The sequence below is a fragment of the Notolepis coatsorum genome (assembly GCF_963971535.1).
Source record: "Notolepis coatsorum genome assembly, chromosome: 13".
NCBI lineage: Eukaryota > Metazoa > Chordata > Actinopteri > Aulopiformes > Paralepididae > Notolepis > Notolepis coatsorum.
The window spans coordinates 31,768,908-31,781,407 of NC_140177.1; the positions used below are offsets into that span (position 1 = coordinate 31,768,908).

Here is a 12,500-nt window from a genome sequence, read left to right on the forward strand (position 1 = left end):
AATGGAATTTTGGTACCTATGGAACCCGTTCTAGTGACTGGCTGGCAATGTTCCCCCTAAGGTGCGCCCGTGCGCGCGTGCGCACATGGCCAAATGCTCCCGCGCACATCTAAAATCAGTCGCGCACAGAAACGTTTGTGTAAAAAAAAATAAAAAAGACGTTTGTTTGGATGCACGTAATTTACATGTTCTGGGTTGGCTAGCTCTTGGATACGATCCAACCTATTGCGTGGCACCACAGAGAGACGTTTTAGTATCGGCGTCTGTGATTTGCCTAAACGTTTGGCCCTTCCTGAATCTGCAGCAGCCGACGCGGAAGTGAAAGCGGTAGGGAAAATATACACGCGGACGGGCGAGACGCGACGACAGGAATAAGCAGTTGCAAAAGAACAGATCTGACAGCCAGCAAGTGAAAGTGCTCATTGACAATGTACTACTCGGCATACAAATGAACGCATCGATGCTGTCTGTTCAACAGATCCATGATCATGTGGAAAAATATGTGAGTATCCCAGAACACTGGCGGAGCAAGAACTATGCCTTTGAGTTTGTGAAGTCAATCAATGCAATTGTACAGAATGAGACTATGTGCAATATTCGAAATGCCCCGTTTCATACTTTGATAGTAGATGAGAGCACAGACATCACAGTGCACAAAATGCTAGTTCTGTATATAAAATACAGGGAGGAAAATGATGTCAACTACAAAACTGAGTTTGGTGGCATGATGCATCATTCAGTTAACGTCATGCACTGCTCCAGCTATTGTTGAGGCCATCACGCAGTTTAATTCCAAACATGAATTAGACATGCAGAGAATGGTGATGCTGACCTCTGATGGTGCCTCAGTAATGCTAGGAAAGAGGAGTAAACAAGTGACTCTTTTCTGATGTGCAGTGTTCTGATGTGCAGTGTGCACACAGACTAACAGAAAGGACTAAGTAAGAGCTAAGACCAGACCAGAGGAGAAGAGCTGCCTTTGGATTATTTTATTTATTATTTTTTGAGGAACAGAGGAGTAAACAAGTGCAGTGTTCTGATGTGCAGGTGTTCTGGTGTGCAGTGTTCTGATGTGCAGGTGTTCTGATGTGCAGGTGTTCTTATGTGCAGTGTTCTGATGTGCAGTGTTCTGATGTGCAGTGTTCTGATGTGCAGGTGTTCTGATGTGCAGGTGTTCTGATGTGCAGGTGTTCTTATGTGCAGTGTTCTGATGTGCAGTGTTCTGATGTGCAGTGTTCTGATGTGCAGGTGTTCTGATGTGCAGGTGTTCTTATGTGCAGTGTTCTGATGTGCAGTGTTTTGATGTGCAGTGTTCTGATGTGCAGTGTTCTGATGTGCAGTGTTCTGATGTGCAGTGTTCTTATGTGCAGTGTTCTGATGTGCAGTGTTCTGATGTGCAGGTGTTCTGATGTGCAGTGTTCTGATGTGCAGTGTTCTGATGTGCAGTGTTCTGATGTGCAGGTGTTCTGATGTGCAGTGTTCTGATGTGCAGTGTTCTGATGTGCAGGTGTTCTTATGTGCAGTGTTCTGATGTGCAGTGTTCTGATGTGCAGTGTTCTGATGTGCAGGTGTTCTTATGTGCAGTGTGCACACAGACTAACAGAAAGGACTAAGTAAGAGCTAAGACCAGACCAGAGGAGTCTGGAAACAAGTGACTTTTTTTAATGATGTGTATCTGAATAACAGAAAGGAGGAATGAAGCAGAGGGGAATGTGAGAGGTTTAGAGGGAGAGAGGGAGGGAGAGAGAGAAGAGGGAGGGAGGACGTTGCTCTGTATCGTCAATGGTCAAATAAATATTTTATTAAGGAATATATGCCTTTTTGTATTATTTCTGTGTATCAGCAAAATGTGTAGATTTTTATGTTGGACATTAAGGTAAATTATTTTGTACAAACCGCCGCTTATCAACCAACCGGTTAATCGGAAGGTGACGTATGTTGCTCAGTAGTTGCTGATGTCTGCTCAGGAGGTTTGAGTGTTTGCTCAGACCGAAAAAAAAATTGAGGGAACATTGCTGGCTGGTCCTTAACACTTTCTGCGCCAACAACGAGTTTACTCATTATTGGCCGCCAGCGGTTGAGTGCCAACAAACTCGTTATTTGGTCAGTTTTTCTTTTTTTCGATTTTAATATTCTATTCAATGTCACGGACCTGTATGTTGCCGTTAAAAGGCATCTTTTTCGCATGTTCGACGGAAGAAAGTCACTGTCAAATGACTATAGTATTGTCTCCATAGCTATAATATAGAATATAGATATAGCTCTACAAACAAGGTGACGCACTCCTACATGTATCTTTAAAGCGTGGCATAGCTAGAGCGGGACCAGGCTAATCCCTGGCGCTGAATGAGTTAAGGTCCCCAGAGTTAGCTTGGAACAGGGTAAATCTGCATTTTGCTATGATGCCTCTAGCTCATGGAATGAACTCCCCCGAGTTACATGACGATATATCCGGTGAGCATCATTTGACACTTCCAGTCTAGAATGGTCTAGAACTGACCAATCAACGCTGATGGCGAAAATTATTGATCAACATTGTAGCCAACAAGCGTCCGCTCCGAAAGAGACTGCAGCCGAGCTGGTGAGAGTGGGGGAAGGTGGTGAAAGTCGACGAAGAAGTCTGTTGTTGTCAGAATGAATGGAAGTGGATCGCCATTTGGGATTTTCACACTGTATTTTTTCCGGTACACGGTTTACAAAAACTCAAGCATTCGTTTTTTAATGGATATTTATCAAATTTGGACCTGTGCTACATAAGACTTTGGGCTATGGAACCACAGTATTTTCCAGCTCATACCTCTATGCTGGAACTTAAAAACAGGAATCTGGCAACAAGTCAACAAGAAAGTAAGGGAAAATATTGTATTTCAGTGTGTTCAAAACTCTGTTTCTCTAATACATTAGCACTCAAAGTGATTTTTCTTTATTCTTTTATTGACTTAGCAACTTCAGAATATTACCTTTCAAAAGAGACCAGACTCATGCATGTGCTATAAGTATAACGTATAAAGCTAAGCTTTGCAAAAAAGGTATGCAAATCGCTTTAGTTTTCTGCAAAATGGGGGGTAAGCTTAAGGGGTTAAAGCTTGATATTCTCCCCTTTGTTGCAGAGTTTAAAACCTTGATCTCCAACCTTTGTCAATCAAGTTGTACGTGTTTTAATTGATTGTTACTTAATATCCTTACTTGTCTTATTGTTGTGATTTTATGCCTTTTTTTTGCTTGTATGTACACTTGACGTGACTGTAAATGAGGGAAACCTCAGTTGCCTTTTTTAAATAAAGGTTTGAAATTAAATGAGTCTGAAGTCATCTGATTCAAAGTCCAAGTCACGTGGACTTTGAGTCCACACCTCTTGACTGAAACGTGTTGTTTTCTCAACACCAGCTGACCTTGGTGGCTGAGTAGCGTAGAGGTCTAAGCACTCGCCTACCACCGCAGAGACTCTGGGTTAGAATCCAGCTGTCAGCGATACCTCCAGCTTGGTCAGTCGTCCCTACAAACACAATTGGCAGTGTTTGCCGGTGGGAAGCCGACTCCTACTGGTTGGTAGGGGCGCCTGTTCAGCAGGGAGGGGATTTGAGATAGCGTGAACCTCCGCATGTGTTACGCTATCCCAGTGAAACTCCTCGCTAAACTACTAAATTGGGGGATGGGAGTAAAAGATAGAAAGGCAGAAGGAAAAAAAAGACGGCTGACCTTTCTACTCTCTCTGTCAGGGGTGGGATTGTTAGTGATCTTGAACTGGTTGAGATCCAGAATCTCTTTCATCTCGTAGTTGTCTCCCCTCCTCTTGCACACGATGACAGCCTCGTCGAACAGGAAGATGTGTCTGCAACAGATAAGGAAAACCGACTTGAACCTCAAAATGATCACGACACGACAAGTGATAATGAAGTGATGTTCACTAGTAGATTAGTATTAATTAGAGGTGGTGAAAATGTTTAACCCTTTCACTACCACACTACAGAATGTTAACCCGTAGTGAAAGGGTTAACCTTCTGTAGTGGGGTTGTGAAAGAGTTAACCCTTTGTCACGTGGCAGTGAAAGGGTCAACCTTCTGTATTGTCGCAGTGAAAGGGTTAACCCTTTAGTAGTGTGGAGTGAAAAGGGTTAATGCTCAGAGAATAGTGCAGTGTGGCACACTTCAACCCCGCTGTTGGAAGAGGTGCAGGAGCACTGCAGTCTGGACAGCACTCACGAGGATTGATGACATACAGGTACGCAGCCCTGGTCCTGTCCCCGTCGGGCCTTGCTAGGTTACAGGGAGTCGTTCCTTGTCTTCATTGTGGAAAGTCTGGCGGTGTTGTAAAATTGTGGATTTTATGGTGGTTTTTATTGTGGATCTATTGTGATGTTACTTGGCAACAGTGGCTGGGGAGGTAGAGCAGTCGTCTGGTAATCCGGAGGTTCCCGGTTTGATTCCCGCTCCTCCCAGGGCAGTGTCTTTGAGCAAGACACTTAACCTCTAACTGCTCCCGATGAGCAGGTTGGCTCCTTGCATGGTTGCCTCCACCGTCTGTGTGCGAGTGAACGGGTGAATGTGAGGACCAAGTTGTAAAACGCTTTGGATAAAAGCGCTATATAAATGCACCATTTACCAATTTGTTTATCTGTGAAGCCCACCGAGGCAACTTGTTGTGATTTTGGGCTATACAAATAAATTTGACCTGACTTGACTTTGAGGAAGGCGCGGCCGCAGCTAGTCTTCTCTCTTCCGTGCTCGAGGTTTCAATCTGAGTGTGGGCCACGTGCTAATTGTCCTGCTAAAACATACATTTTAAGATTCTTTATTTTAGCATAAAAGTTTTGGTTAATATTTTTTATTCTAGTTTAATATAGTCTATATTTTGTGATTCTGTGTGAAGGGGGGAACTAGCAAAGTACTATTTTCATTGTAAGGTGTAACTGTGACAAATAAATATCTTGAATCTTGAATCTTCTTAATATTATCTAAACGACAGTTGCCAAGTTACACAACTGTATCTGCCTCTGTTCATCCTCTTATACTTGATTTAAAGTGGTCATGTTTATCGTGGGCATTTTGTGGTCCATGACCTTTCTGGAGGTCACAGTGAGGTCACAGTGAGGTCACCACAAAGGGCACATTTTTTGTTTTGGCAAGAATAATGTAACACCAGATGACGTAACACTGCACCATGCTTTATCCTCTCACCGGGCTCAAATATAGTCCAATGGGGAAAGTGTCTTAACTTAACCTTCAAAAATGCTGTTACATGTCGTATACACCTGCATATAAATATAATTCATATAATTCTGTATTCTGTCTGTAGATAATATATCTATATCTGTACATATCCCTTACTTACTCTTACTAGTTACGCTGCTCGCCAGTATGACTTACTACCATAGTGTCTTTATACCTGTATCACTGTACAGATGTACATACATCTGATTAGCACTATTACTCAGAAGTACTCATTTATTTATTTCATAGTACCTGGTTTAATCACCTGTACATTGTATATTAGTATTGCACTTTACTGTTACATTTGCACTCTGGTTGGATGCCAAACTTATTTTTGTTGTACTGTACTTGTGCATGATAAATAAATACATTTGAATCTAATCAAATTTTTAAGAAAGGGAAACTCACTGTATGATCAGATGTGTCTTCATATGTTCTACTGAAAGCATGCATTGTATCAAACACTATAATGAGTTTCACCGGCCGACAACCGTGTGCTGTCTAGCTGTCTATACAGTATGTAGCTGGCCTAGGAAACACATTACTCCCACAAACAAGGCCAGAGATGATGAAGAGGAAGAAGAAGAAGAAGAAGAAGAAGAAGAAGAAGAAGAAGAAGAAGAAGAAGAAGAAGAAGAAGAAGAAGAAGAAGAAGAAGAAGAAGAAGAAGAAGAAGAAGAAGAAGAAGAAGAAGAAGAAGAAGAAGAAGAAGAAGAAGAAGAAGAAGAAGAAGAAGAAGAAGAAGAAGAAGAAGAAGAAGAAGAAGAAGAAGAAGAAGAAGAAGAAGAAGAATGCCTCTTTTACATCCTCCAATCTGACGCAGAAGGGACACCTGCAGAGGACCTGCGTCACTGAACACAATCAGTCGGCTCTGACAACAACAACAACAACAACAACAACAACAACAACAACAACAACAACAACAACAACAACAACTATGAAAGAAGGTTGTGTAGTGATGAATGACGACAGTGAGAGACTACACTCACTGTGTCACAAACCTGGTTATAGGTGGAATCAGATTAACCACCTGATGAGGAACAACGAGACTGAGGCGGGGGGTAATATAGGGACATCAAGGCAGGAAGAAAAGCAGATGTCACCAGTGATCATCGTCTCATGACGTCAGGCTAAAGCTGAGGCGCGCAGGACAACCGACAGAAGGAAGACGTGGACGTGATGTCGGCGTGGACGTGATGTCGGCGTGGACGTGATGTCGGCGTGGACGTGATGTCGGCGCGGACGTGATGTCGGCGTGGACGTGATGTCGGCGCGTGCTTAGCGACCGAACCGTCAAGAGGACAGATACCGAGCCCTGTCCAACAGCACAGACGACGCAGAGGAAACTGAAGGGAGGCTTGAGCGAAAATGTGATAGATTGGTCAAAGCGTGTTGTGAAAACATTAAGCAAACAATAGGATACGAGAGGCAATGGAAGGACTGGATCATCCCCAGAAACATGGGGAATGATTGAAAGAAGAAGAGCAAAAATAAACAGAAAAAGAGGAGGGATATAAGGAAAACCACTCCACAAGCTGAGAGATGAGAGATTGTGTGAAACAAAACAAAAAGGGCCTAATGTACACGGAGGAGCTGGCAAATGCATCTGAAGATGGAGCAGATAGAGCTACCAGCAAGGAATTGTGTATAAAACCACTCAACTAATCTGTGGGAAAGGGTTACGGCAAAGCACCTTAATCAGAGACAAACGAGGCAACCTGAAGACCACGCGGGAGCAGCAGGAGGTGCGGAGGACAGGACGTTTCAGAGTGCTTGTTAACACAGAACCCCCCGCTGCCGAACCACTGGAAGACCTGAACGTAAACACTGAATCACCGACCAAAGCGGAGGGAAAATAGCACGGCCATCAAATCACTCAAGAATGGAAAGGCTGAACTCTTGATGAACCAAACGCAGACCTATTCAAAATAGATCCATCAAACAGCGTCCACCTCTTTGTTGAGATATTGGGTGAAGGGAAAGATACCTTCTGATTGGTCCAAAGTGGGGTCTTTGTGTCATTGTGTAGGTAGAAAAGAAGGCTGCGCTAACTGACTGTAGAAACCGGAGGATAGTAGTACATATCTTTAGTACTGTACTGTATCTTTGCAGCAGTAAATACTGTACAGCTCTCAGGAGCGAACAAGCTGGTTTTAGGGAAGGAAGGGGCGGTTCTGACCAGATTTCTGTCCACAAAAACATTACCAAGCAATGTAATGAGTGGCAACATCAACTCTACCCACAACATCAGCTTTGTTGACTTCCAGAAGGACTTTGACAGTGTCCACCGTGAAGACCTGGAGTCCATGGAGGATGTGTGATGTCTGCCATGTTATTAATTCTGGCAGTAGACTGGGTCATGCAATGAACTACAAAGGGTCAGACAAGAGGAATATGAACATGAAATATGAACATTGTTCTCAACCCTGGAAGACCTTGACTTTGCTTATGATTCTGGCTCTTCTTTCACACACACACACACACACACACACACACACACACACACACACACACACACACACACACACACACACACACACACACACACACACACACACACACACACACACACACACACACACGTGCACACACACACACACACACACACACACACACACACACACACACACACACACACACACACACACACACAGTACATTGTATATGCTGTTTTTGTGGGCTGCATGCCTGTGTTGTATATGTACACATATGGTGGTCTACATATGGTGTTGTGGTAGTTTCCATTGATTAATCCCCAATACCCAAATGTCCTGTCTTCCAGTCAATCCCTTTGTCTCCCCTGATCAATCAGTCACCACCCTTTATCTCTCACCTCCAATACCTAAACCATCCCCCTTCCGGCGGCCATGCGTCTCCCCCCCCCCCCCCCTCTTTCCCCATTCCTGGCCCACCTTGACATCCGCCATAACTCTTGACTTATGTGTATTTCTGTTAAAGTTAGAGGTTCTATGTAGGATTGCTAGTAACTGTCTAACTGCATATATAACTGTTTCCACTGGAGGGCGCTCTAGGCGGAGCCACTCATGATACCACCAGGTGGCGAGTATTTAAGAAGATGTCTCCTCCCCCTCTGTCTCTTCTTCCCCACCTACCTCTCACGGAGAGGAGGACTCATGTGCTGCTGTTTAACATGTGAATGAATAAACCACGCCAAAGGCTAAAGATAGAAACCATGCCTCTTGACCACATTATTGTCGCCCCATAGCCAGATTCTGTCAAAAATTTCTATACTCTGTTTGGGTTAATAAATCTGTATTAACCAAGTCTATTTTGACTAAGTACATTCTTAGCTCCGGCTCAATTCCTCCACAGTGTGTTCTCCCTCCACGTCTGACTGACAGCTCGTCACGGTGTGATGGATCAACACATCAGACGAAACAGACGTACTCCACTGACTCTGGGTCAGCGAGTTGGACTACTCATCAATAGGGAGGTGTAGTGGTTACGTCATTGCCGTTTTTCGTGTTCCACCCTCTGTCCAACGCAATGTATTTCCCCATTGCCCATTTCTAAAACGTCTTGTTTAAAACAAATAAAGCATTAACATTTGCATGGTGTACCTTTCTGTGCTTATTCATCCACAATCTATAGCTCAACATGAAAATATTCGCAATTAATCATTAAAAGAAATCGCCACATTTTATTTCAACCAAAAATGCTTAAACAATAATGTTAATGTATAGAAGGGAACTCATTTTGTGCAAAAATGGAAAGCTTTTCAATTTCCATGCGGCAGAATTGTTACAATAGCCAATAATCCATTTTCCCAATGATAAATCCCTATACGAATGGAACAACCAGTGACGTCAGACTACACCTCGCTATTAGGGAACAAGAGCTGGAGCCGACCCAGTTGTACCTACTGCAGCTTGGGTCGCGTCTATGCCAAATACAACGCAGTTCGGTTTCCGGGTTCCTCTGATTGGCCACTAAGCCCACGTGACCGCGCACTAGCACGCCCCCCTTATCGCCCGCTGCCGCGCTGTGAAGCGGAAGAGCTAGCGAGGCGACGCGAGGCGGTGGTTTCAGCAGCAGCGGCCGTCTTCTTCCGAGGCGGCTCGTTCTTATTAATCCCTAATGTCATGTATGTTGTGTATGTCATAAATGTCGATATGAATTGAAAATGGGGGACCCTGATGTAAACAATACGAAAGTCTTTCTCTGGTCTGCATCCCCTTAACAATTGATATGATATGATTCTACGATTAATACTACAAATGTAATGGTCCTCAATGAGTATAACAATTACACAAAACATTAGCTTTATATCAGCCTTTCTGAAAGAAGAAATGGTTTCTTTATACATAGTCCTATATATATAATTTGAAATAAAAAAATACCATGTTCCTTAGTCCTGTATTATGATCAAGCAATTACACAAAAATGCATCCTATATAGACTCATATGCCAAAACATTCAGAAATACCCAAATGATGCAAGTTTGTTTTTTTATGACATGCACAACTACAAGCTTTTAAGAACACTGACATAACCGCTGAATATCACTGAAATCCAAGTTAATGTATATCTTAGAAGTTCTTTGTTTCATCGTACAAACAGCCAAAGCTGTCATGTATGTTGTGTATGTCATAAATGTCGATATTAATTGAAAATGGGGGACCCTGATGTAAACAAGACAAACGTCTTTCTCTGGTCTGCATCCCCTTAACAATTGTGTGTATTGCGCCAAAGGGAACACAGTTTCTTGAGTCTGGCGTTGTTGTACTTTATCTATTTAGTGTTACTTTTGGGAGTAGTGGGGGAGAAATGAATGAATGAATGAATGAAAACTTTATTTAACAGATTGCAGAATGGGTACAATACAGTACGGCGCAATACACACAATTGTTAGGGGGATGCAGACCAGAGAAAGACTTTCGTCTTGTTTACATCAGGGTCCCCCATTTTCAATTCATATCGACATTTATGACATACACAACATACATGACATTAGAGATTAATAAGAACGAGCCGCCTCGGAAGAAGACGGCCGCTGCTGCTGAAACTACCGCCTCGCGTCGCCTCGCTGGCTCTTCCGCTTCACAGCGCGGCAGCGGGCGATAAGGGGGCCGTGCTAGCGCGCAGTCACGTGGGCTTAGTGGCCAATCAGAGGAACCCGGAAACCGAACTGCGTTGTATTTGGCATAGACGCGCTTGGGTCAACCCTACCACACCAGCTGGCGGCACCAGCAAAGACGTCTACTGAAGCATAAGTAAAGCAGGGTCAGTATTCATAAGATTCAACTAAATCTGGAAATCAGGGCAATACAGCACAATACTACACCCCTGAGTGCTATCTACACCCCTGAGTGCTATCTACACCCCTGAGTGCTATCTACACCCCTGAGTGCTACAGTATCTACACCCATGAGTGCTATCTACACCCCTGAGTGCTATCTACACCCCTGAGTGCTACAGTATCTACACCCATGAGTGCTATCTACACCCCTGAGTACTATCTACACCCCTGAGTGCTACAGTATCTACACCCATGAGTGCTATCTACACCCCTGAGTGCTATCTGTGCTATCTACACCCCTGAATGCTATCTACACCCCTGAATGCTATCTACACCCCTGAGTGCTATCTGTGCTATCTACACCCCTGAATGCTATCTACACCCCTGAATGCTATCTACACCCCTGAATGCTATCTACACCCCTGAATGCTATCTACACCCCTGAATGCTATCTACACCCCTGAATGCTATCTACACCCCTGAATGCTATCTACACCCCTGAGTGCTATCTACACCCATGAGTGCTATCTACACCCCTGAGTGCTATCTACACCCCTGAGTGCTATCTACACCCCTGGGTGACTGGCTGACTCTGGAGAAGACAGTAAGCACATTTCCTACAATGTTGGCACGTTCCTTTACAAATGTTGTCAGAAACATATTTTAGGTTCAACTTTACAGTAGGTAGAAAAGATTTATGAGCGAGCCGCCATCTTGTACACAGGCATTTTATCAAGATCTCACATCTTGGCTCATTTCAAGAGGGATGGTTCTTCTGCAGAAAAGACATTTTCTCAGTGTTGGGATAATCCCTCATTGTGTAAAAACAATGCAGAACCCAGGAAAAGGCCATGTTCCCAATATATTCCTCTGTGTGTAGATTAGTTTAAATAAACAGTGATACTAAACTAGTCCTCATGCTGCTCCTCCAAGGAGCCCCGTGGGAACCGCCCTGCTGTACAAACCTGTCTTGTTTCCTCCTGTCAAAGTTGGACACCAGTCGTACCTCTCCATCCCCCTTAGGCCTGCCGAAGGTGCTCAGAGACTGGGTCTGAAAAGAGAGGAATACATGCTTAACCCTTTCACTACCACACTACAGAAGGTTAACCCTTTCACTACCACAATACAGAAGGTTAACCCTTTCACTACCACGCTACAGAAGGTTAACCATTTCACTACCATGCTACAGAAAGTTAACCCTTTCACTACCACACTAGAAAGGGTTAACCCTTTCACTACCACACTACAGAAGGTTAGCCCTTTCACTACCACGCTACAGAAGGTTAACCCTTTCACTACCACACTAACCGTCTGTAGTGTGGCAGTGAAAGGTTAACCTTCGGTAGTGTGGTAGTGAAAGGGTTAAAGATCCAGTACAATGATGCTTTAATTCAGTCGTGAATTGCTTATTGTGGACTGCTAATGTCATGAGCATAATTTTCTTTCAGCTTCAGATGTATCGTTTGATTTGTTATAAGTGTTTTAGGTCACCCTCTCTGAGCACAGCCAACTCTCAGGAGGCTGAGGGGGCGTGGCCTTCTGTTCACTGGACACTATATAGATGCTTGATAGGACTACGTATATGCTGACGGTGAGCACCACTCAGCTAGATGTGACTGATGGGCCAATCAGAGCAGCTAGATGTGACTGATGGGCAGCTAGAATAACCCATGTATTATGCAATATGCAAGCAGATTGGATATCTGACATGGCTTGATTTTGTTAACATATACTGTAGCTAGACATCAAAGGGCTTTAGTCATCATTTTCACAACAATTGTAACATTTGTTGTAACAATTGTAACATTTTGGGTAATTTTATGTCTGTAAAAAAAATGCAACGACATTGAAAAACACACGTACTGAATCTGAAAACGTTGTACTGAACATTGTACTGAATCTGAAACATTCCAATAGAGAGTAACGATCCCTGTCGGTTAATTTCATTTAATTTCAAACCTTTATTTCAAGTCGTAAGACACCGAGGTTACCCTCATGCACGGCGACGACGAGCTTTACGAAACAAGACA

At 43.6% G+C, this 12,500-nt stretch overlaps 1 protein-coding gene across 1 annotated transcript in view; it reads right to left on the bottom strand.

Annotated features, from left to right (window-relative positions):
- Positions 1-12,500, bottom strand: part of LOC311238773 (guanine nucleotide exchange factor VAV3-like) — a 132,024-nt gene that overhangs the window by 39,063 nt on the left and 80,461 nt on the right. The window contains exons 13-14 of the mRNA XM_084326958.1: positions 11,436-11,521; positions 3,700-3,832 (exon numbers count right to left, since the gene is read on the bottom strand). Of these exons, the coding sequence (XP_084183084.1) occupies positions 3,700-3,832; positions 11,436-11,521 (219 nt within the window). The remainder of the gene's footprint in view (positions 1-3,699; positions 3,833-11,435; positions 11,522-12,500) is intronic.